Source organism: Dromiciops gliroides, chromosome 3 (genome assembly GCF_019393635.1).
Source record: "Dromiciops gliroides isolate mDroGli1 chromosome 3, mDroGli1.pri, whole genome shotgun sequence".
Lineage (NCBI taxonomy): Eukaryota > Metazoa > Chordata > Mammalia > Microbiotheria > Microbiotheriidae > Dromiciops > Dromiciops gliroides.
This window is the reverse complement of record NC_057863.1, coordinates 337,594,405-337,616,420: the sequence shown is the minus strand read 5'-3', so window position 1 is coordinate 337,616,420 and position 22,016 is coordinate 337,594,405. Positions and strand designations below refer to the sequence as shown.

Here is a 22,016-nt window from a genome sequence, read left to right as displayed (position 1 = left end):
AACATATGTCTTGCCTAGACAAGCTTTCCCCTGGAAACCTGGTTTCCTTTGCCCCTTTTGCGTTTATTTTTGTTCCCTATCTTAGGTGAACAAGTAGCCCATCATAGAAGTGTCCGAGATTAGAAGTGACCTTGTGAGTTCAAAATGTCTGGAGGCTGGGGCAGCTAGGTGGCGCAGTGGATAGAGCACTGGCCCTGGATTCAGGAGGACCTGAGTTCAAATCTGGCCTCAGACACTTGACACTCACTAGCTGTGTGACCCTGGTCAAGTCACTTAACCTCAATTGCCTCACCAAAAAACAAAAACAAAAACAAAATGTCTGGAGGCCTTGGTCAGAGTAGTTTGCGGGTGCCAGGGAAAGCATCTGCTTTAAACAGGTTGGCCACCGACAAGAAGACTGGTCTAAACACAGCCACTTAACCAACAAAATTGTTCAGACAGTGCCAATCCAAGGTAAAATGTTTATCTTTTTTATGCTCTATAATTGGGGAAAGATAAAATACTATTAAAAAATAAAAGAAAAAGAAAAGATGCCCTAACTCTTCCCTTTTTCTGGGTTGGACAGAGGAGTGAAGATCTGGCTGTCACAACTTATTTTTCAGTATCTCTGCTAGAAAAGTCAAAGTGGAAGTTTGTCTCACTGGGCCAAGGAGAGATAATTCAGTGCAATTTTTTGCTAAAGATAATTGTGTGATTTATATTTCTAGTATTATTGTTAGGGATTCTATTTTAATTACATAGGAGCCATATTTAATAAGTTGGTGTGTTTTGTGCCACCTAGGTAACCCATGATGACATCTTTAAAATATGGGGGAGGGGTAGGAGGAATAGACTGGGGGAGGGGGGAGGGGAAAGGTGGAATGGGGAGAGGGAGCTCACATGAAGGAAACGAGAAAAAAGCCTATGGAGGGGAGGGGAAGAGGGGGAGTGAGTGAACTTCACTATCATCAGAATTGGCTCAAAGAGGGAATAACATACATGCTCAAGTGGGTATAGTAATATATTTTTGCCCTGAGGAAATGTGGGAGGAGGAGATGGGGGGGAAGGGGGGAGAGAAGAGGGGAAGGAGGGAAGGGGAGTTTGGGGGAGGGAGCTGTAAAAAGCAAAACACTTTTTGAGGAAGGTGAAGATGTTCGGCATAACACCACATGTATGACATATATTGAATTGCTTGATTTCATAGGGAGAGTTGAGGAGGGAGGAAGGAAGAAAATTTAGAAAACAGAATTAGCTCAAAGGCCTTAACCTCATCAGAGTGGGCTCAAGGAGGGAATAACACACACATCCAATAGGGAAGAGTAATCTATTTAACCCTACAGGAAAGTAGGAAGGGAAGAGGATAAGGAGAGAAGGGTGAATGAAGGGAGGGTAGAGCGGGGGAGGGGGCAGTCAGTAGCAAAACACTTAGGAGGATTAGGGCAAAATAAGATAGACAATAGAATAAATATCATTGGAAGGGAATGGGATGGAGGGAAATAGCTATGATGATTGACTACAATGTCAAAACATATGGTACCTACTCTGCTGGGCTATTGTGAAGAAAATTCTCTGTCAAGTTCAAAGTACTATATAAAAATTATGATGAACAGAATACTATCAGAAAAAGCTGGAAAGACACACATGAACTGAAGCAAAGAGAAATGTACTATATACAAAATAACAGCATTAGTATAAGATGATCTGCTAGGAAGCACATGGTTATTTTCAGCAAGGCAATGATCCAATATAACTCTGAAGAACTTAGGAAAACTGCAGTACATCTACAGAGAAAGAACTGATGGTATCTGAAAACAGACTGAAACGCATTTTTTTTTTGACAATTCCTTAATCTGAAGTTTTGTTTTTATCTGTTTTCTCTCACAACCTAGATAAGGTAGAATTGTTTGTCATGACTACTAAAGTATAATTTATGTTCAATTGTTTGAGTTCTTAGGGTGGGGGTGGGAGGGGAGGGAGGAAAAGAAATTGGGACACAAAGTTTTTTTAAAAAATTGATGTCGAAATTTGCTTTTACATGTAATTTGGAAAATAAAAGTCTAAAATTAAAATTAAAAAATAATTTGGTGTGCTCATTATGGAGCTAATAATGCACCTAATGTGTATGTGTATATACACTTGTGCACATACATATTTGTATGTGTATGTGTTCCACTATCCCCACTAAATAAACCTCTCTCTAGAACAACAACAAAAAAATTAGTTTATATTCTAATGGAATTTAAGGCTTCCCAGAAGATAAGATGTCATAAATTAAGTTATTGAATTCTGTTCTAATCATTTCATTAATGTATGCATGTGAATCCTTTATGCTCAGCATTGTTTGTGTATAGGGATAAATGACCTATCCCATATCCTGATTCATATTTTGAATTGAATACCACATTAACTTCTCTCCTTTAGGGAAGGAACTGCTCCATTTTTGAGCCATAATATAATTTATTAAAATTTAAAGTGTCCTTGAAATCTTTGGGTAGGATATTTAATGATACAATATATGTGAGAAAAGGAATTCCCCCTATCACTAGAGTCCAGACTCCCTAGACTGAACTCATTCCAAATAACATGGTTTCGTATAGAACAGAAATGAGCAAGTGGTCCATCTCCTGGGAGCCCAGCCTATCAGTTTCTTAATGATAGAATTCCAGCAATCAAAATCAGAACCTATCCATTCCTGACAATATCGTGCGACTTGTGCCCTTGTCCTCTCATAAATTCACCATAGATGATGTATCCAGCTTATGAGTCAGGGGATTTCTTCTTTGGACATCACATATCAGTAGATCACATGGGCTGTCCATGGAAACGGGAAATACAGGATTGGGGAAAAGGTCAGGGCTGGAGATGTAGACTTGGAAATCATAAAATCAGAGTCGGAAGGGTCTTGAAAGTATGCTTAGCCCAACTACTTCATTTCAAAGATGAGGCCCCCAGAAATTTAATGACTTGCTCAAAGTTACATAGCTATCCAAAGTAGCAGAGTCAGTACTAGAACTTATTGGGATCTATTGATTACCAATCCTATGATCTTTCTATTGTGATACATTGTTTCTCAGACCCCAGCAGAGGAGACATAATTGAAGCCAAGAGACTTCGCTAGCTTTCTGTTGGAAGGTGTGAGAAAATAATTATGAAGAATGGATTTCTTGGGAGATCCAGGGATCAGTCCTCCACACCCCCCCCCACCCCCCAAAGTCCAATTCTCCTGGCGAAACTTCATCAAATCTCATCTGGGACAAACCAAAGGGAACAAAAGGAATGGAGATAGATTCTTTTGTCTAGATCAGTGGAGGACTGATGTGATTAAACCCACTTAGATAATGGAGTTTGCCTTGAGCAACTTGAATGAAGGGTCTTTTGCATTCTTTTCCATGATGTCATCCATAGAGTTCATTTTAATGTAGACCACCTTCAGGTCATGTCAACCAGTGGAACTGAATGATGCTCACCAATTACTTTGGGTTTGGTTTTGGGTTTTTTTGTGAGGCAATTGGAGTTAAGTGACTTGCCCAGGGTCACATAGCTAGTTAAGTGTTAAGTGTCTGAGGTCGGATTTGAACTCAGGTCCTCCTGACTCTAGGGCTGGTGCTCTATCCACTGTGCCACCTAGCTGCCCCAACCAATTAGTTTTGATCAATGTATAATGAATGACCTGCCTCTATCAAAAGAGGATTTAAAACCCTTGGGAAACACCACTTGGAGCTTCTGGGGCATTTTCTGAGCTTCTCTTTGCTTTCTGGGGCTTCTCTCTTGGTTCTCTGAGACCACATAGTCTCTGTCTCTTGGGTCTTTGGGGGCTTTTCTCCTGCTCTCGGTAACTGACATACTGAAGCTCTCTGCCTGCTTTCTCTACCATGCAGCCTGAGACCATGAGAAGTTAGAGAGACATGTGGTCAATCCTTTACTGGTATAATATTGATAAATTAATATATGGTACCTATAGGAATCAATTTTTTTTTTGTGGGGCAATGAGGGTTAAGTGACTTGCCCAGGGTCACACAGCTAGTAAGTGTCAAGTGTCTGAGGCTGGATTTGAACTCAGGCTCTCCTGAATCCAGGGCTGGTGCTTTATCCACTGTGCCACCTAGCTGCCCCCATAGCAATCAATTTTTTTAAAAAACAAAGGGAAGAGAAAGAGAAAAGAAAGAGGGAGAAAGTCAGGACAGAAATTTAAATGTAACTATAGTTAAAATCATAGCACCATAAATTTAGATCTTGGAAGAACCCTAGAAGGTCATCTAAGGTGACAGATAGGTGGCACAGTGGACAAAGAGCTGAACTCAGAGTCAGAAAAATCTAAGTACACCCCCTTCTCTCCTCTGACACTGCCACCATTTTGATGCAGACCCCCATCACTTCACACCTGAACTATTGCAATAGACTGCTGGTGGGTCTGCCTGCCTGAGGTCTCTCCCCATTCCAGTCCAACCTCTCCTAAGCTGTCGAAGTGATCTTCCTATAGTACAACTCTGATCATATCCCTCCATCTACTCAATAAACTCCATTAGTTCCCAAATCTCTCCAGTATAAAATATAAAATCCTCTATCTGGCTTTCAAAGCCCTTCATAATCTGGCCTCCTCCTCCCTTTCAAGTCCTCTTGTACCTTACCCACTACTTCATACTCTTTGATCCAATGACACTGGTCTCCTCCCTGTTGCTTCCATAAAACACTTCATCTCCACATTCATTGGCTGTATCCCATTCCTGAAATGGTTTTCCTTCTCATCTTCACCTCCTGACTTCCCTAGATTCCTTCAGGTCTAGGTAAAAGTCTCACCCAATTCCCCTTGATTCTCAATTCTTGATTCTCTTTCCTCTGCTGCTTATTTCCAATTTATCCTGCATATTGCTTATTTGTATTGCTCTCTCCCCAATTTGACTGTGGACTTCTAGAGAACAGATTACCTTTTGTCTTACTTTGTATCCCCAGCCTAGTGGGTACTTAATAAACCTCTCTCAGGCCTTGGTTTGTTATATTGTAGTGGGTTCTCAAGAAATCCAAGATTCCAATCTCGTAGGCCAAGGGATAAGCACCTCAGTCTCCCACTTCAGGAATAAGGTGTGGTCAAGCATGACCCTGGTAAGCTGATAACAATATCTAGGTATGCAAGAAGATATGCGGGAATGGATGGATACTGCATATCTTACTGATACCCATTTTTGAAAGATCCCCTCAAAGTCATCTAGTCTTTCCCTCCACTTAGGTTTTTTGTTTGTTTGTTTGTTTTTTTGGTGAGGCAATTGGAGTTAAGTGACTTGCCCAGGGTCACACAGCTAGTAAGTGCCAAATGTCTGAGGCTAGATTTGAATTTAGGTCCTCCTGATTCCAGGGCCAATGCTTTATCCACTGCGCCACCTAGCTGCCCCGCTTTGTATAACTTCTAAGGCCCTTCCTAATTTGGACTTCCTGGGGTCCTAAGACAACCCATGAGACAGGTACCTTTTCCCCTGGAGGTTGTTTTTGGGGTTTAGAACAGTAGAGGAAGGGGGCAGCTAGGTGGTACAGTGGTTAAAGCACTGGCCCTGGATTCAGGAGTACCTGAGTTCAAATCCCGCCTCAGGCACTTGACACTTACTAGCTGTGTGACCCTGGGCAAGTCACTTAACCCCAATTGCCTCACTTAAAAAAAAAAAAGTAGAGGATCCTGGAAATCCTAGGAGTAGAATGTTTTGATAAAGAGGAAGTGGTTAATATTTCTGGATGCTATGGAAATCAAGAAGGAGGAAAACCATCTGGTTTGCCATGGGGTGTCTCTACTAAACTCGGATCCGAAAAGCACAAATACAAAAGATGGAAGGAGGTTTGAGCCTGGGGCCGAACCAGAGTGGGGCAGGGGTGGCCTCCCTCTTAGAGAGCTTCGGTTGGGGTTAGGAAAGAAAGTGGACAAAACTAGAAAAGACAGAAGAACCAGGACAGAGAGCAGAAGTCAGAACCCCAGGAAATACGCAGATACTTGCATAACTTTTCCTGGATGGATTTTTGTTTGACCATTATCTCCTGTTTATAGCTTTCAAGAATCATAGCAAGCATGCTAGACCGGGAAGGGATCTCAGAGATCTTCTGGGCCAATTATTCTGAAGGTCTTTCCCCTCCCAGATGAATTCTTTTTTTTTTTTTTAGTGAGGCAATTGGGGTTAAGTGACTTGCCCAGGGTCACACAGCTAGTAAGTGTCAAGTGTCTGAGGCTGGATTTGAACTCAGGTACTCCTGACTCCAGGGCCAGTGCTCTATCCACTGCACCACCTAGCTGCCCCCCAGATTAATTCTTTTGGAAAATCAACTAGTCTTTCTGTCACCCCAATTCTTACCTAGCCTTTAATCACTGAATGGCTGTTGCCTCCGGCAAACTGAGACTTGGGAGAGACCTTAGCTTAAAAAGGCCAAGGTCTGGGGGCAGCTGGTGGCGCAGTGGATAGAGCACCGGCCCTGGATTCAGGAGCACCTGAGTTCAAATCTGGCCTTAGACACTTAACACTTACTAGCTGTGTGACCCTGGGCAAGTCACTTAACCCCAATTGCCTCACTAAAAAAAAAAAAAAAAGGCCAAGTTCTCCCAAGACATCTAGGGCCACTGCCAGTCATCTTGTCTTGCCACTGGACTCCAATGACTTTGGAGGAGTGAGGTTGGTGACTTTGCACAGCCCTCCCTCACTTAAATCTAATTCATTTGCAAGTCCTGACATCATCCGGATGAGATCTTCTTCCAGAACAAAGGAAAAAACCAATAATGTAATTACTCATTTTGGAGTGGAGAGAACTGAGGTCCAGTGAAAAAGAACTATGGAATATGGATGCTGATTGAACCATACTATTTCTTTTGTTTTTGGTGCTGTTGTTCTTCTATTTTGAGGTTTTTCCTTATTGCTCTGATTCTTCTCTTATAGCATGACTGATGCAGAAATATGTTGTTATGTATGTGTATGTGTGTATATATGTCTATGTATGTGTATATATGCATATATGTGTATATATGTAAATAAATAAATACATACACACACACACACACACACACATATATATATCACCTACATCGGATTGCCTGGGGGATTGTCTGGGGGAGGAGGGGAGGGGGGTAAGGAGGGAAAAAAATTTGAAATTGGAAATCTTATGTAAACAAATGCTGAAAGCTATCTCTACATGTAAGTGGGAAATAATAAAATACTTTTATTAAAAAAAAAAAAGAGGGGCAGCTAGATGGCACAGTGGATAGAGGCCCTGGAGTCAGGAGTACCTGAGTTCAAATTCAACCTCAGACACTTAACACTTAGTAGCTGTGTGACCCTGGGCAAGTCACTTAACCCCAACTGCCTCACTAAAAAACAAAACAAAACAAAAACCCAAACAAAAAAAGAAAGTAATTAGCCTAAGGTCATAAATAGATAAGAGATACTGCTGGGACTTGAATTCGGGTCTTCAGCTAGAGGCAGTTAGGTGATTGGGTGAATAGAGTCCTTAGTGAACTCAGGAAGACCTGAGTTCAGATTCAGCTCCAGACACGCAACAGATGTTTGACCCTGGGCAAGTCACTTCACCCTGTTTGCCTCAGTTTCCTCATCTGTCAGATGAGATGGAGAAGGAAATGGTGAAGCACTCCAGTATCTTTGCGAAGAAATCCTCAAATGGAGGGCAGCTAGGTGGTGCAGTGGATAAAGCACTGGCCCTGGATTCAGGAGGACTTGAGTTCAAATCCAGCCTCAGACAATTGACACTTACTAGCTGTGTGACCCTGGGCAAGTCACTTAACCCTCATTGCCCTGCAAAAAAAAAAAAATCCTCAAATGGGGTCACAAAGAGATGTCACTGAAATGACTGAACTACAAGTAGGTGCTTAATAAATGCTTCTTTCCTTAGGACTTCAAGTCCACTTGATCTTTGGATGATACTTGACCTCCTTTAGTTACCCTGACATGCCTAGGTTTGATTCCTACAGGGGACCCTCACTGCAACCCAGAATAAATGCCATATTCATTTCTGGATTTCACCTATTAAAGCACATTAGCATCGTGCCTAGCATAGTGCCTGGCACATAGTGGGCATTTAATAATAAATGTTTATTGACTGACACTGAAAAACTGGAGTGTATCTAGAATAAGAAAACAAGAAGAATGAATGACCAGGCAGAACCAGTCTCCTCCTCCCCCTCCCCTGCTCTGAAGCCTGTTGCCGATCTTCCTGCCAATTCCCTCTTCCCATTTTCTCTTCCTGGCTGGACACTGACTTCCCTTCCCCCATCCCCAGCTCAGTAGGTATAAGCCCAGAATTCCCTTCCATTCTGGTGCTTAGGCATACTCATCCTCTTTCCTAGTGCCCCTGGGCCATTCTTATGGAGAAGACACTCCAAAGCAATCTAAGAACACTGGGGCCTTTTCTATCTAGCCTGCAACTGAGCTCTCCGCATGTGTTGCCTTCTCCATTTAGAATCCAATCTCCTTAAGAGCAAGGTCGGTCTTCATTTTCTATTTGAATCCCAGCACTTAGCATAATGCTCGGCATGCAATAAGTCCTTAATAAAGGCTTTCTCATTCATTCATTTCAAGGGATTAAGACAGTTTTTCTCAGCCTTTTTTTTTTTTTTTAAATCATGGATGGGGCAGCTAGATGGCGCAGTGGATAGAGCACCAGCCCTGGAGTCAGGAATACCTGAGTTCAAATCCGACCTCAGACACTTAACACTTACTAGCTGTGTGATCCTGGGCAAGTCACTTAACCCCACTTGCCTCACTAAAGAAAAAAAAAATCCTAGACCCCTCATAGGCAGTGAAGCCTGTGAGGAAGCTTATGGACCTTTCATAGAATGATATAAAAATAAAGAAAATTTAAAGCATAGGATTACCAAGGAAACCATTTTTTTTTTTTGCAAAGTACAGTTGTCACCTATTTAAAAAAACAAACAAACAAACAAACAAACAAAAACCTGAATTCACAGACCTTAGATTAAGAATCCCTGGTCTGGGGGCAGCTAGGTGGTGCAGTGGATAAAGCACTGACCTTGGAGTCATGAGAACCTGAGTTCAAATCTGTTCTCAGACACTTGACAGTTGCTAGCTGTGTGACCCTGGGCAAGTCACTTAACCCTCGTTGCCCTGCAAAAAACAGAACAACAACCAAAAAAAAAAAATCCTGGTCTACAAGAATGTTTCAAACCAGGTATGGGATTTTCTTGGATTTTGGTGTCTGCCTTCTGCTTGGTACTTCTGTCTCTTGTCATATATGGTTTGAGTGGGTTCTTTTAACTTCTGGTCTTCTTTTCTCCACCTATATCCTTTTGAACGGTTAGGTGGCACATGGGGATAGAGGGCCAGACCTGGAGTCAGGGAGACTCATCTTCCTGAGTTCAAATCTGCCTCAGACATTTACTAGCTGGGTGACCCTGGGCAAGTTGCTTCTCCCTGTTTGCCTCCATTTCATCATCTGTAAAATGAGCTGGAGAAGGAAATAGCAGGATCTTTGCCAAGAAAACTCCAAATGGGGTCACGAAGAGTCAGACATGACTCAATAACAACGACCAGTATTTTAGACCCTAGAAGAAACAAAAAAGATTGTACATAGTCCCAAGCCTCAAAGAATTTAACGGTAGAATACTTCAATTTAAAATCTATTAGTAACATGTTTTTCTATGCCTTCTCTGGTCTCTAGTTAGTTACCCACAGTTGCAGCCTACACCTCAAGCTTACTACTTGTTTAAAGTAGTCATTGACTCTTTGTCATTTGATTCCAAAAAATGTATATTGGTGGTGAAGTAGATAAAGAGCTAGACCTGGAGTCAAGAAGACTTGATGACAATCCTGCCTCTGGCACTTCCTAGATGTTTGACCCTAGGCAAGTCACTCAACCTCTTTCCACCTCAGTTTTCTTATCTATAAAATGGGGATAAAGATAGTACTCATCTCCCCTGTATAAGTGTTAGTAATTAATAAGTACCTACTTCGACAACCAAGACCCTGAGCCTTGGGGATGCAAAGATGAAGAATGATACATCCCATACTGTCAAGGAGCTGGATTTGCTCTGATACTCTGATATGGACCAGGAAGTCCCACTTCCGGTACAGATTGAGAAACTTCTATACCTTTCTATCCTGAGCACACTTCTGTCCATGTTCTTATGTTAATATTCCCGGACAGTCCACTACCACTTCACTTAGTATCCCTCTCCTCACCTTTCACAGAAAGACATCCCATATAACAAATAGTATTTTTTATTATTATTTAAAAAAACAAATAGTATTTTTTTTTTAGGCAATGGGGGTTAAGTGACTTGCCCAGGGTCACACAGCTAGTAAGTGTCAAGTGTCTGAGGCCGGATTTGAACTCAGGTACTCCTGAATCCAGGGCCGGTGCTTTAACCACTGCGCCATCTAGCTGCCCCAACAAATAGTATTTTTAAAGAAAATAAAAAGATTTTTAAAATTTTAAAAAGAAAACTGATAAATATGTGCAATCAATGCATCGCACTCATGGACTTTTGACCTCTGCAGAACAAGTGAGGTGAGGATGGCTTTCTAGCTCCCCTCTTTGGAGTCATGCTTTGTTGTTCAGTCCTTTCAGTTCTGTAGTGACTTTGCATAATTTCAAATTTCTTTCTGAACACAGCTCCATCAACAAAGGCACTGTTAACTCTGTGTATTTTAAAATTTTTATTTACAATGTTTATTTACCCAAATTGCATGTAAAAACACATTTTAACATCAATTAAAAAAAACCCCACAAACTTTGGTGTTCCAAATTCTCTTCCTCTCTCCCTCCCCACATCCTTCCTTTAAGAACTCGAGCAATTCAATATAAGTTATACATGTGTAGTCATGCAAAACATTTCAACATTAGTCAGGTTGTGAAAGAGCTCCGTGTATTTTTGCTGTCTGTCCTGCATTCCTAGAGTTCTCTTCCTCCTTACACTGGCCTCCCGGTATTCCTGAATTCTCCTAATCGTCCTTTCCCTTCCATATTTTGTACATGTTTTCTGTGTAGTTAGCTGTGTACGTGCTATTCCCCTCTTCAACTCAAAATGTAAGCTCCCCGAAGGTAGGGACTGTTTTATCTTTGTCGTCATATTCACATCACAGTGTATGACACTTAAAGTACTTACTAAATGATTTATTAAATGAATGAATGTGAAGAGAATTAACTTGAAATAAGGTTGGAACGTTAAGTTGGAGTAATATTGCGGAGGACCTCAGATGTCAAGCTGAGAGAATATCTTATAGGCAATAGAGAAACCATGGATATTTTTTTTTTTAGTTTGAGAGTGACTGGGTCATTTAAAAATTATCTTTGTAACTCCAGTGCCTTGCACAGAGGAAGAGGGTTATTTTCATGGCTATGTGTAGGGAGGGTTGGAGATGAGAGAAATGAAAGGGAAACCAGACAGGAGGACATTACAATAACAGCCTGAACCTGGGAGGTGGCAACAGGAGTATAGGAACAGTGGGCAGACTCAAGAAAGAGGATGCAGAGGTAGAACTGAAAGTATTTCATAACTAATGGTATGAGGATTGTGGGAGAAAGAAGAGTCAATTAAGGATCCCTTATCTACAGAAAAAGTTGAAGTTGGCATTTAAAATCTTCTAGAATCAGTGACCCAAACCTTTTTCTAACCAGTGGCACTGTGTGAGTACTTCTCATTCATTCCTTTGTAATGGGGGATTGATTAGTCAATGGGTATAGCCCTAAGAACTTGCTTTGATGGGCTTGGTGACAGTTTCCAGAAATGCATGATAGAGGGGCCTTTTCCTTCCCCCATTCAGAGCACACGCAGCTATCCTAACTATTTCCGGTTAGCTTAATGTGCAGTGACCAAAGCCCTTTTAATTGACTGCTGAGCCAGAACTGAGAGTGCACGTACAAGGCTTAAACAGAGGAAATCTCTCTCTTTTCTAATGACCATGAAGAGAACCTTCTGGTGGGGAAAGAGGTAGTAGCAGCTGCTGCTGTCTCATCTCCATGTGGCCATAAATGCATGTCACCGGGGCAGCTAGGTGGCGCAGTGGATGGAGCACCAGCCCTGGAGTCAGGAGTGCCTGAGTTCAGATCCGGCCTCAGACAATTGACACTAGCTGTGTGGCCTTGGGCAAGTCACTTGACCCCAATTGCCTCACAAAAAACCCAAAACAAAACAACCAAAAAAAATAAATGCATGTCACCTCTGTTTCTTCGGTTGCTGTCACTGTGTTTATTCTGCCTTGATCTTAATTAAGTGAATGAGTATGAGAGATCGAACTAACTGGTTACAACCTTGTAAACTTCAAAATGTTGGAAGAGCCACCAAAGGTCCAACAATTAGAGTTCATGGTAGAACCTGCTGGTAAGCTAAGTGTAATGAGAGCCAACTCTTTGCCAACTTGCTTGACTTGTTGCACTGCAATGAAACAACTCAGACATTATGCCCTTTAAGCAAGAGAGTGACTCGTCCATCTGCCATGCCAGCCCTAGAAGGGAACTTGGTAGGTAGAATGTCGATAGTCTTCATTTTAAATCTGAGTCTACTCTCCCTAGGGACTGAAGTGATAGTGAGTATGCTTCTGGTTTCTAAGACAGTTTTTACAGCTAGCTGTTCTTACAGGACATCCTCAGTAAATATCCCTTCAGAAAATCTAATTGATGTTTAATTTTGAGGAGAAAAGAAATTGATCAAATACATATTGAGGAAGATGATAACTAGTTCAATGATATCATTTGCCACCAGCTCCTCTGCTTAGTTTAGACTCCACCATCATCATCCTCATTCCCCCTTTTCAGATTCCTTTTTTATATTGTCTGCCCTCATTAGACTGTAGGGCAGCTAGGTGGCAAAGTGGGCCTGGGGTCAGGAAGAGTCATTTTCCTGAGTTCAAATCTGACCTCCAACACTTAATAGCTGTGGAAGCTACTTAACCACATTGGCCTCAGTTTTCTTATCTGTAAAATGAGTTGGAGAAGGAAATGGCAAACCAGGCCAGAATCTACCAAGAAAACCTCAACTGGGGTCAGGACATGACTGAAAATTAGATTGTAAGCTGCTTGAGGGCATGGACTGTCTTTTTCTCATTCATTTCCCCACTTTTTCAGCAAACATGAATAAATGTTTATCATATCATAAATTGGGGCACCACATTGGACATGGGCTTGTCAGTGATAATACAAGAGAATTCCCAAATCTCTTGGGCAATCTCTGGAACTCTGACGGGGGAGAAGCATCCTTGCTCTGGGGAGAAAAGCCCTGCTAGTTTAAGTTGGGGTTCGTTTGGCAGGTTGAATTCAGAGCCTGTGTGCTATACATTAAACATTCATTCATTTGTTTGTTCATTCATTCATTCAATTCAGGAAGCTAAGGATTTAGAAAGATTAAAGCAGAGCTAAAAGAGATGTGTCAGGGAAGTCATAGGAAAAGTATGAAGAAGTGGTTGGTTAACTGTCAGATATGGCAGGTTTGAGGATGAAGACTGAGTAAAGGCCGCAGAATTTAGTTAGGGGTCATTGGTGACTTCTGAGAGCAATTTCAGTCAAGAAGTGAATCAGAAGCCAGGTTGTAAAGGGTCATAGAGTCAGTGAGTTGAGAGGGAGTATAGGAAATGAATGTAGACTTCCCTTTTTAGAACTGTGAATAAGCGTCAATGACCTGGGCAGGTAGGTGGTACAGTGGATAGAACACAGGCCCTGGAGTCAGGAGGACCTGAGTTAAAATCCGACCTCAGACACTTGACCCTTATTAGTTGTGTGACCCTGGGCAAGTCACTTAACCCCAATTGCCTCACCAAAAAAAGAAAAAAAAAAGAGTCAATGACCACAAGCTTACTATGTGTAAGGCATTGTTCTAGGTGCTGGGAATTCAAAGATTAATAAAAAAAATTTCTGTTTACTATCAAGGTATCAAGGATCTTATATTCCTTTTGGGGTGAGGTAGGACATATTATTGTCATTTTTCATTTGTGTCCGATTCTTCGTGTCTTTATTTGGAATTTTCTTTGGCAAAGATACTGGAGTGGTTTGCCATTTCCTTCTCCAAGTCATTTTACAGGTGAGTAAACTGAGACGAACAGGATGGGTTGACTTGCCCAGGGTCACATGGCTAGGAAGCATCTGAGGCCAGATTTGCACCACCTAGCTGTCTCCCACCCCATATATACAATAATAGAAGGTAGGGAGGTTAATAGAAGGTTAGAAGGTTTAGACAAAGAAAACCAAGATTTGAGAGATATGAGAGACAGGATTATAATTTAGGAAATGCCAGAATAGATGTTTTTTTTTTTGTTTTGTTTTTTTGCGGGGCAATGGGGGTTAAGTGATTTGCCCAGGGTCACACAGCTAGTAAGTGTCAAGTGTCTGAGGCCACATTTGAACTCAGGTCCTCCTGAATCCAGGGCCGGTGCTTTATCCACTGCGCCACCGAGCCGCCCCCCAGAATAGATGTTTTAATTATTTATTTATTTTTAGTAGGGAAAAACCTAAACAGTGGGGAAGGCGAGAGTTCTTTCACTGCCTTGTTGAAATGTTTGGTGTCATTAGGTGGAAACTTAAGGAAGGAGAAGATGGAGGTAAAGAGACAAATGAAGCAGAAATGCTGTTATGCAGTGTTGAATGAGCGGATGGCAAAATGAAAAAGCAGCCCAATTATGGTCTTGGACTGAACCGGCAAAGTAAGGAAGCTGATTTCATAAGCCATTGGGGAAAAGTGTTCTTACTACTTGGTGGTCCTGCCTGCTATGTATGTTATGGTGTAGTGCAAAAGAGCCCTTCGCTTGCTTTGAACTCAGCGCTGAGATTCTCCAACTAGTTGATGTCTCATCCTGCCTTAGAATCTCAGTTTCCTCTTCTGGAAAATGGGTCAGAGAATAGTCTTGTGTTTACTTCAGTAATCAGGGCTGGATTGCCCTAAGGGGAATCAACATACCTGTCTCTTAGTAGACCTTAAACAAATGCTTGTTGATTGATCTACTGCTCTTATGAGTCCATGAAAATTACTCCAAGTTGTTACGTGTGTTCAGGTGCAGAAACTCGACCTAACTGTAAAATATTGTGAATATTACTGCAGTGAAGCTCTTTGATCTATAAGCATTGCCAAGCCTTTGGTAAAAAGCAAAATAATCTGACCTAGTAAATACAGCTATACCCCTCCCATGTTGTAAGCGATAAGATTTTGTGCAAACTGTTGGAATTCAACTTTGGAGTTCCGATATCCATCTCAAATTTGTTTAAAAGACATTCTGTAATAAAAATAAACCGAATGTCTAATTATAATGACCAAACTTGGCCCTGGAGAAGAGTTAAGAAAATAAACCTTTCTTCGAAGCTTCGTTGCAGAAATCGGGGGTCGGGGGCATGGGTGTGGTAATAGTTTGTCAGGTTGGTTTTGCAGATGTCTCTTCCCACCCCCCCCCCTTCCCCCTCTCACTTTCTTTTAAAATCTTTGTTACATGGGATAGCTTGTTGAATGGGGGGGGGAGGGATATATTCAATAATTGATGTGATGTAAAAACAAAAGGCGTCAGTTTTAAAAACTGGGCGGGGAGGGGGGAAGGGGGTCCGTGGAGCCGGTAAGAAGGGGATCTCATTTGTGAATAAGTTCCCGATCCCTGCTGTAGGGCTAAGCCGGACGGGTTGGGTTGCAGAGCTCGCCCCGCCTCGCACTTAGCTGGCTGAGTGTCAGCTCAGGCGGGGCCAGAGAAGGGAAAAGTAGGGGAGGAGGGGGAGCAGAGGAGAAAGGGAGGGGAGGAAATCGGACGAGGCTAGTTGGCTGGGGAGGCTGGCCGGCTGGCCGGCAGGGAGGGAGGAAGGGGAGGGAAGGGGAGGAGAGAAGAGGAGAGATGTAAAAAAGGAAAGAAGAGTGTGCTGGCGCGCGAGAGAGCTGCGGGATAGAGCTGGTCCTGCAGCTACCGAAGTTGGGTCCCGGGGTGCAGAGCCAGCCCACCCACCTCTACTCCCCGCGGGGTCTTTGCTTCGGGCCAGGCCTGGCCTGCTGGAGAAGACTGAGCCTTAATAGTTTGCGACACTAGAACTTAGCTCGGCTTGCCCCGCCAGTGCAGAGGGGTGGGCGGCGGCGGCGGCGCCTGGGACTGAGCGAGCGGTGCAGTGGCTCGTGCCCTCCATGCAACAGGGCAGCCTTAGGAAGGGATGGTAGCGGCTGAGTCCGGGCCATTGCAGTCACAGCAGCAGCGGCAGCGGTGGCGGCGGCGGCAGCACCTTTCTCTCTCCTCTGCCTCTGTCGGGGCTGCGAGTTTGCGGGGTCCCGCGGGGCGGGAATGAGGCTTCGTCTCCCTGGACCGGTCCTCCACACTTCGGCTCCCGCAGCCCAGTCCCGACCCCCCAGCCCCAAGAGCAGGCGCAGCTCGGGTCTCCAGTTCCGCTATTGAGCGTGGGTCTGGGTCTCTCAGCGTGGTCGACGTCTCCCCACTGGAGCCGTCTCGAGCCTAGCCCAGCCGGGCCCCGGGAGCCGGGCGCCCCGGGGCGACCCAGTCGCGCCTCTCAACATGTCCCGAAGGCTGTGGCCTCTTTCAGCCTGCTTCTTGGTGTTCTGCACCCTGCTGCCCCAGAGCCCAGGTAAGCCCCAGCTGCAACCGGAGCTGCAATGCAGAAACTCTGCAGGGCAAAAGCTCGGGCCCCAGCATTCTGGGAGCGAGGTTAGGGAATAAGTGGGATGGGAGAAAGAGGCTCTGGGACTGAGGGCATCTTCTTGTTGCCTTGAGGTGGGAGGGTGGGGGCGGGAAAAGGGTTGGATTGCTTGCCTCTTATGTAGCGCGCTGAACTTGGTGGTTCTAGCCCAGCAGCGCAGCCCCAGCCAGAGTGAATGTTGTCCTGGCTTTGCTCTCCGCCCTCCTCAACTTCTCTTCCTGCGTAAACAGCGACTTCATCTGTTGATTGAGCCCATGGTTTGTGCTCGGAGGTGCCCACGGAGGCGGAGGAGGGACAGGGAGCTTGGCTTCTCCGTACCCTTGGGCACAAAAGAAGTCTCTGTGGATGGATGTGGGCAGAGCTTCTGGGGAGTGTGCGAGCCATGCGGACGATGTCCTTGGCCAGGGGAAAACTTATTGCCAGAAGTCTGAGTTTTCCTTGTGAACCGGAGGGAGGAGCCTGTAAACTCAGGCAGGGGTTTGTCTCCCTTGGCAGTATCCAAGAATCTTTGAATGTCCCATCTGGAAGGGACCTGGAGGTAGTTCAGTCCAACTCCCTTCATTTTCCTGATGAGTGAGCTTAGAGTTTCGACTGTCACGGATGAGTTAGAGATAGTCACGGAATAGGACCCAGGTCCCAGGCCATGCTATCTATGCCCTGCTATCTAGGCTTATGTTTAGCTCGAGAAGAGAGAAGCCCCAGGTTTAAAGTAGCCACTCTCCGGCTGTCTGCCTATAGTACTCATCTGTAATATACCTGCGTGGGGACTACTCTCAGCCATTTAGTCTGACTTTGGAAGGGTGCGCGTCTGTGTGTTTGTGGTTTTTCGTTATTTCTCTGTGTGTGTGTGTGTGTGTGTGTGTGTGTGTGTGTGATTTTTGGTGATTTCACCGTGATTTCTTTGGTGTCAGGAACTCCCGAAAACTGCTACCAAAGCAGATAGACTGCTAACTGTTCTGCACCTTACAGCCTTAGAAAGTTCTGCTGGAGTGCGTTGAGAATTTAAGTGACTATTTCTGGGGTTTACAGCAACACAGTCACACCGCGACGTGTTCTGGGTGAGAGAAAAGGCTTGAACCCAGTTTCTCTTTCTACTACCCCAAAAACGCTCCCCTGGGAGTTTAAGGGCTTCGACTTTATGGCCTTTTAGCTTGGGGGAAGGGTTTGTCCTTTTCTTAAGTGAAGCCCCAGAGTAAAGTTATTAAACTGATGGGCAAATCACCATTTTCTAGTGAGGTGTCTCCCACCCACCCCCACCCCCGCCCCATGCAATGGGAAAAGAGAATAATAATCTCACACACACACACACAGAGAAACATACACTGGTTCCCTAGGGATTTGGGGGAATTTGGTTCACAATGCATCGTTAGCAAGTTCTTGCTTGTCCACCATATCATTCTTAGAAGCTTAGAGGGATGATTAATCTCCTCCCTCACTCCCTTTTACTCGTGAGCTTCACTTAAAAGTAAGCATTCTGTGGGGTATGAGGGAGAGAGACAAACAGAGAGAGACAGAGACAGAGAGAGAGAAAGGGGGTGGGTGGGAGGGAAACAGCAGGAGGAGGAGGAAAAAGAGAGGAGGAAAAAGAGAGGAAGAAAAAGGAGAGGAGGGAAAGGTTGTTATTGTTCTTGTTTGTTCTTCATTATGGAAGAGGACCATGACAGATGTCATGACTTGCACTGAATTGGATTTAAGTGAGGGACGGCTGTGCAAGGTCACAAACTTCACTCTTTCCTCCAGAACCATCTGGGTCCAGTGGCAAGATATACATCAGGACGACGGAAGACAACCCTGGATATTTTATTTTGGTGAGGCAATTGGGGTTAAGTGACTTGCCCAGGGTCACACAGCTAGTAAGTGTTTGAGGCGGATCCGAACTCAGGTATTCCTGACTCCAGAGCCTGTGCTCCATCCACTGCGCCACCTAGCTGCCCCAATTTGTTTTTTTTCAGGGCAATAAGGGTTAAGTGACTTGCCCAATGTTACACAGCTAGTAAGTGTCAAGTGTCTGAGGCTGGATTTGAACTCAGGTCCTCCTGAATCCAAGGCCGGTGCTTTATCCACTGTGCCACCTAGCTGCCCCCAACCGAAGAAGAAGAAGAGGAGGAGGAGGAGGAGGAGGAGGAGGAGGAGGAGAAGGAGGAGGAGGAGGGTGGCTCTGGGCTAATAGGAAAGGTTTATTTGTAATTCAGTTTTTAATATAGTAACAAGTTTGCTTTCATTGAAGTAAAAATCCCAGAGCTAGAACTAAATGACCTCTAATGTCCACTGGAGGTCTAACATAGCATTTGGTTTTTGTTTTGTTTTGTTTTGTTTTTTTAAATTGGATTTTCTCTTTCCCCAGGGGAGGAAAACACTATTGATTTGACCTCCCTACAGCACAATGGAGAGCTTAGTTAGGGAAAAAAGGTAGAAAGTTCTGTATTAATGGGCTCCAATTACCTTTTTGTGGTTTTCCCTTTCTCACTGCTGAGGTCCCCACTTTCTCTGCCATATTTTGCCAACTCCTTCAAAAGCACTCAGCCAGCATCTAGAAGGAGCAAGATCTGTGATAACAGGAAGTTCATTCTTCAGAGCAGTCATCTTTCTCTTAGTGGATTGGAGCTTCCAGAAATTTTAAACTGAAAAGGACCTTGAAAGATATCATTCATTTAATCCATTCAGCAAATACTGGGTGACTACTCTGGATGAGCTCTAGTAATAACTGCTAAGGGAGACATAGGATGCAAAGATCTTAATGTATGGCAGATTGATTATAGGGCTAAGTAGTTTAAGTGACTGGCCCAAGGTAACTGAGCTAATTAGGGACTAAAGGAGAAACCAAAGCCCAGATCCCAGTATCCAGAGTCTTGTTGATTAGTCTGATGTTTAGCTTAAGAAAAAAAAAAGTGGGGCAGCTAGGTGGCTCAGTGGATAAAACACCGGGCCTGGATTCAGGAGGACCTGAGTTCAAATCTGGCCTCAGACGCTTGACACTAGCTGTGTGACCTTGGACAAGTCACTTAACCCTCATTGCCCCCCCCAAAAAAACCCCCCAAAAACAAACACAAAAAGAAAAAAAAGTTCTAGGTTTTAATATCAATTCTCTCTAGCAGGCTGCACAGAGTGTATATGGAGTATGCATCTTAGATGGAGAAAAATGATTCCTAGATCCCAGAGATCCTAACTATAGTACAAATTGGAATATGACATATTGTACCAAGGAGGGATTGAGGTTTGGCCATAGTTATACAGGTTATAGATTTTGAACCGTGAGGGAACTCTGAAGTCACCTAGTTCCACCCTTTCATTTTTCCAGGTGAGGAAAGTGAGACAAAAAGAATCAAAGTGATTTACCCAAAGCCAGGTAGGTGGTAACTGGCAGGGTGAAGAGGGGGAAGGGAAGCCAGGCTCCCTGACCCTCTAGCTAAGTTTTCCATTGCACCATGCTGACTTGGAAGGGCTTCAGTTTTATTTCTCCGGATTTCTCAATAATGTAAAAAGCATTTGTCCTGTGACCTCTTGCACCACTATCCCAATTTTTTAAAATCAACACAAGTGCGTTGAAAGTCTTAATTGTGTTTTGTTTTGCGGGGCACTAATGGGGGTTAAGTGACATGCCCAGGGTCACACAGCTAGTAATTGTCAAGTGTCTGAGGCTGGATTTGAACTCAGGTACTCCTGAATCCAGGGCCAGTGCTTTATCCACTGCACCACCTAGCTGCCCCTTAATTGTGTTTTAAATGGGAAAAATCTAATTGCGGGGTAGACTGAAGCAGCTTTAATGGACCATGCCCTTTTTTCAATTTATAATATATTTTCCCTACCACAACCTTGTCAGGCAGGTAATACAGGGATTATCAACCCCATTTTATAGATGAAGAAAACTGGGACCTAGGGAGGATATAAGACTTGTACAATGTCATATAATTAGTAAGAATAGTGACTGAGGGATGAACTGGGGTCTTCTGGCTCTCAAGCTTAGAGAAAGTCATGTTGTGCAGGACTGAATTTCTGAAACCTTCATTTCCTCCCCCCCCCTTTCCCCTTACAGCCTTGGTTCTTAATTATTATTATTTTTTTTTTTGGTAAGGCAATTGGGGTTAAGTGACTAGCCCAAGGTCACCCAGCTAGTGTTAAGTGTCTGAGGCAGGATTTGAACTCAGGTACTCCTGAATCCAGGGCCGGTGCTTTATCCACTGCGCCACCTAGCTGCCCCTACAGCCTTGGTTCTTAATGTCCAACTCAGTACTGTGGTATTTTCCTTCCGTTGAGGATCAGGAACAAATTCTTAAAACTTTTTAAAGAACTTCATCTCCAGTCTGTTTTTGGTGATTTCTTTGGGATTTCTCCATTTATATTCCTTTCCTTTTTAATGGCCACCATGACACCTTGAGGCCCTGCCTTATATCTAAGCCATTTAACAAAACTAAATTTCTTAGAATAGGGGTTGGTGAAACCCTGTTGTGTTGTTTTTTTATTGTAAAATATTCTATTACTTTCTAGTTTCATGTAGAGATAGTTTTCAACATTTTTAATAAGATTTCTAGTTCCAAATTTTTCTCCCTCCCTCCCTTCCCTCTCCCCTCCCCAAGACTGCAGGCAATCTGATATAGGTTATAAATGTACAATCACATTAAACATATTTCTGCATTAGTCGTTGTGAAAGAAGAATCAGAACAAAAGGGTAAAACATCAAAAAACAGTAGAAACAGTGTGGCTCAATCTGCATTCAGAATCCACAGTTCTTTTTTTCTGGAATTGGAGAGCATTTTTTATGATGAGTCCTTTGGAATTATCCTGGATCATTGTATTGCTGAGAAGAAGTCTATCACAGTTGATCATCACACAGTGTTGTTAATATTGTGTACAATGTTCTCCTGGTTCTGCTCATCTCACTCAGCATCAGTTCCCGTCAGTCCTTTCAGGTGAAACCCTATTGTTGAAACATTTCAGTATGTCTCAGTTATACTTAGTCAGGAAGATATGAGTTCAAATCCCTCTGATCAGAGGCAAGATCACACTTGGAGCCAGGAAGACCTGAGTTCAAATCCAGCCTCAGACACTTCCTAGCTAATGTGACCCTAGTCAAGTCACTTAACCCTGTTTGCCTCAGTTTCCTCATCTGTAAAATGAACTGGAGAAGGAAACGACAAGAAAACCCCAAATGGGGTCATGAAGAGTTGGACACAACTCAACAACAACCACAGATGATATGTACAGTGTAAATAAGAAACAGTTTCAGAGGAAATTAGTCATGGGGGTGGAGGTGGTAGAGGGGGAGGGGAGAGGATGGAGAAAGTCCTCCAGGGGAAGTTGAGACTTGGTAGAGACAAACCTGGCCACAGTATCAGGAACAACTGGATTCAAGACCAACCTCTGACACATAAGAGCTGTGTGACCCTGGCCAACAAATCACTTAACCTCTCAATGTCTCAGGCAGCATTCTGAAATCC

General features: G+C 43.6%; 1 protein-coding gene across 1 annotated transcript in view; it reads left to right on the top strand.

Annotated features, from left to right (window-relative positions):
• Positions 1–15,767: 15,767 nt before the first annotated feature.
• ITGB5 (integrin subunit beta 5) overlaps positions 15,768–22,016 on the top strand; it is a 188,662-nt gene continuing 182,413 nt past the window's right edge. Inside the window, exon 1 of the mRNA XM_043997337.1 lies at positions 15,768–16,509. Within this exon, the coding sequence (XP_043853272.1) occupies positions 16,440–16,509 (70 nt within the window). The 5' untranslated portion in view covers positions 15,768–16,439. The remainder of the gene's footprint in view (positions 16,510–22,016) is intronic.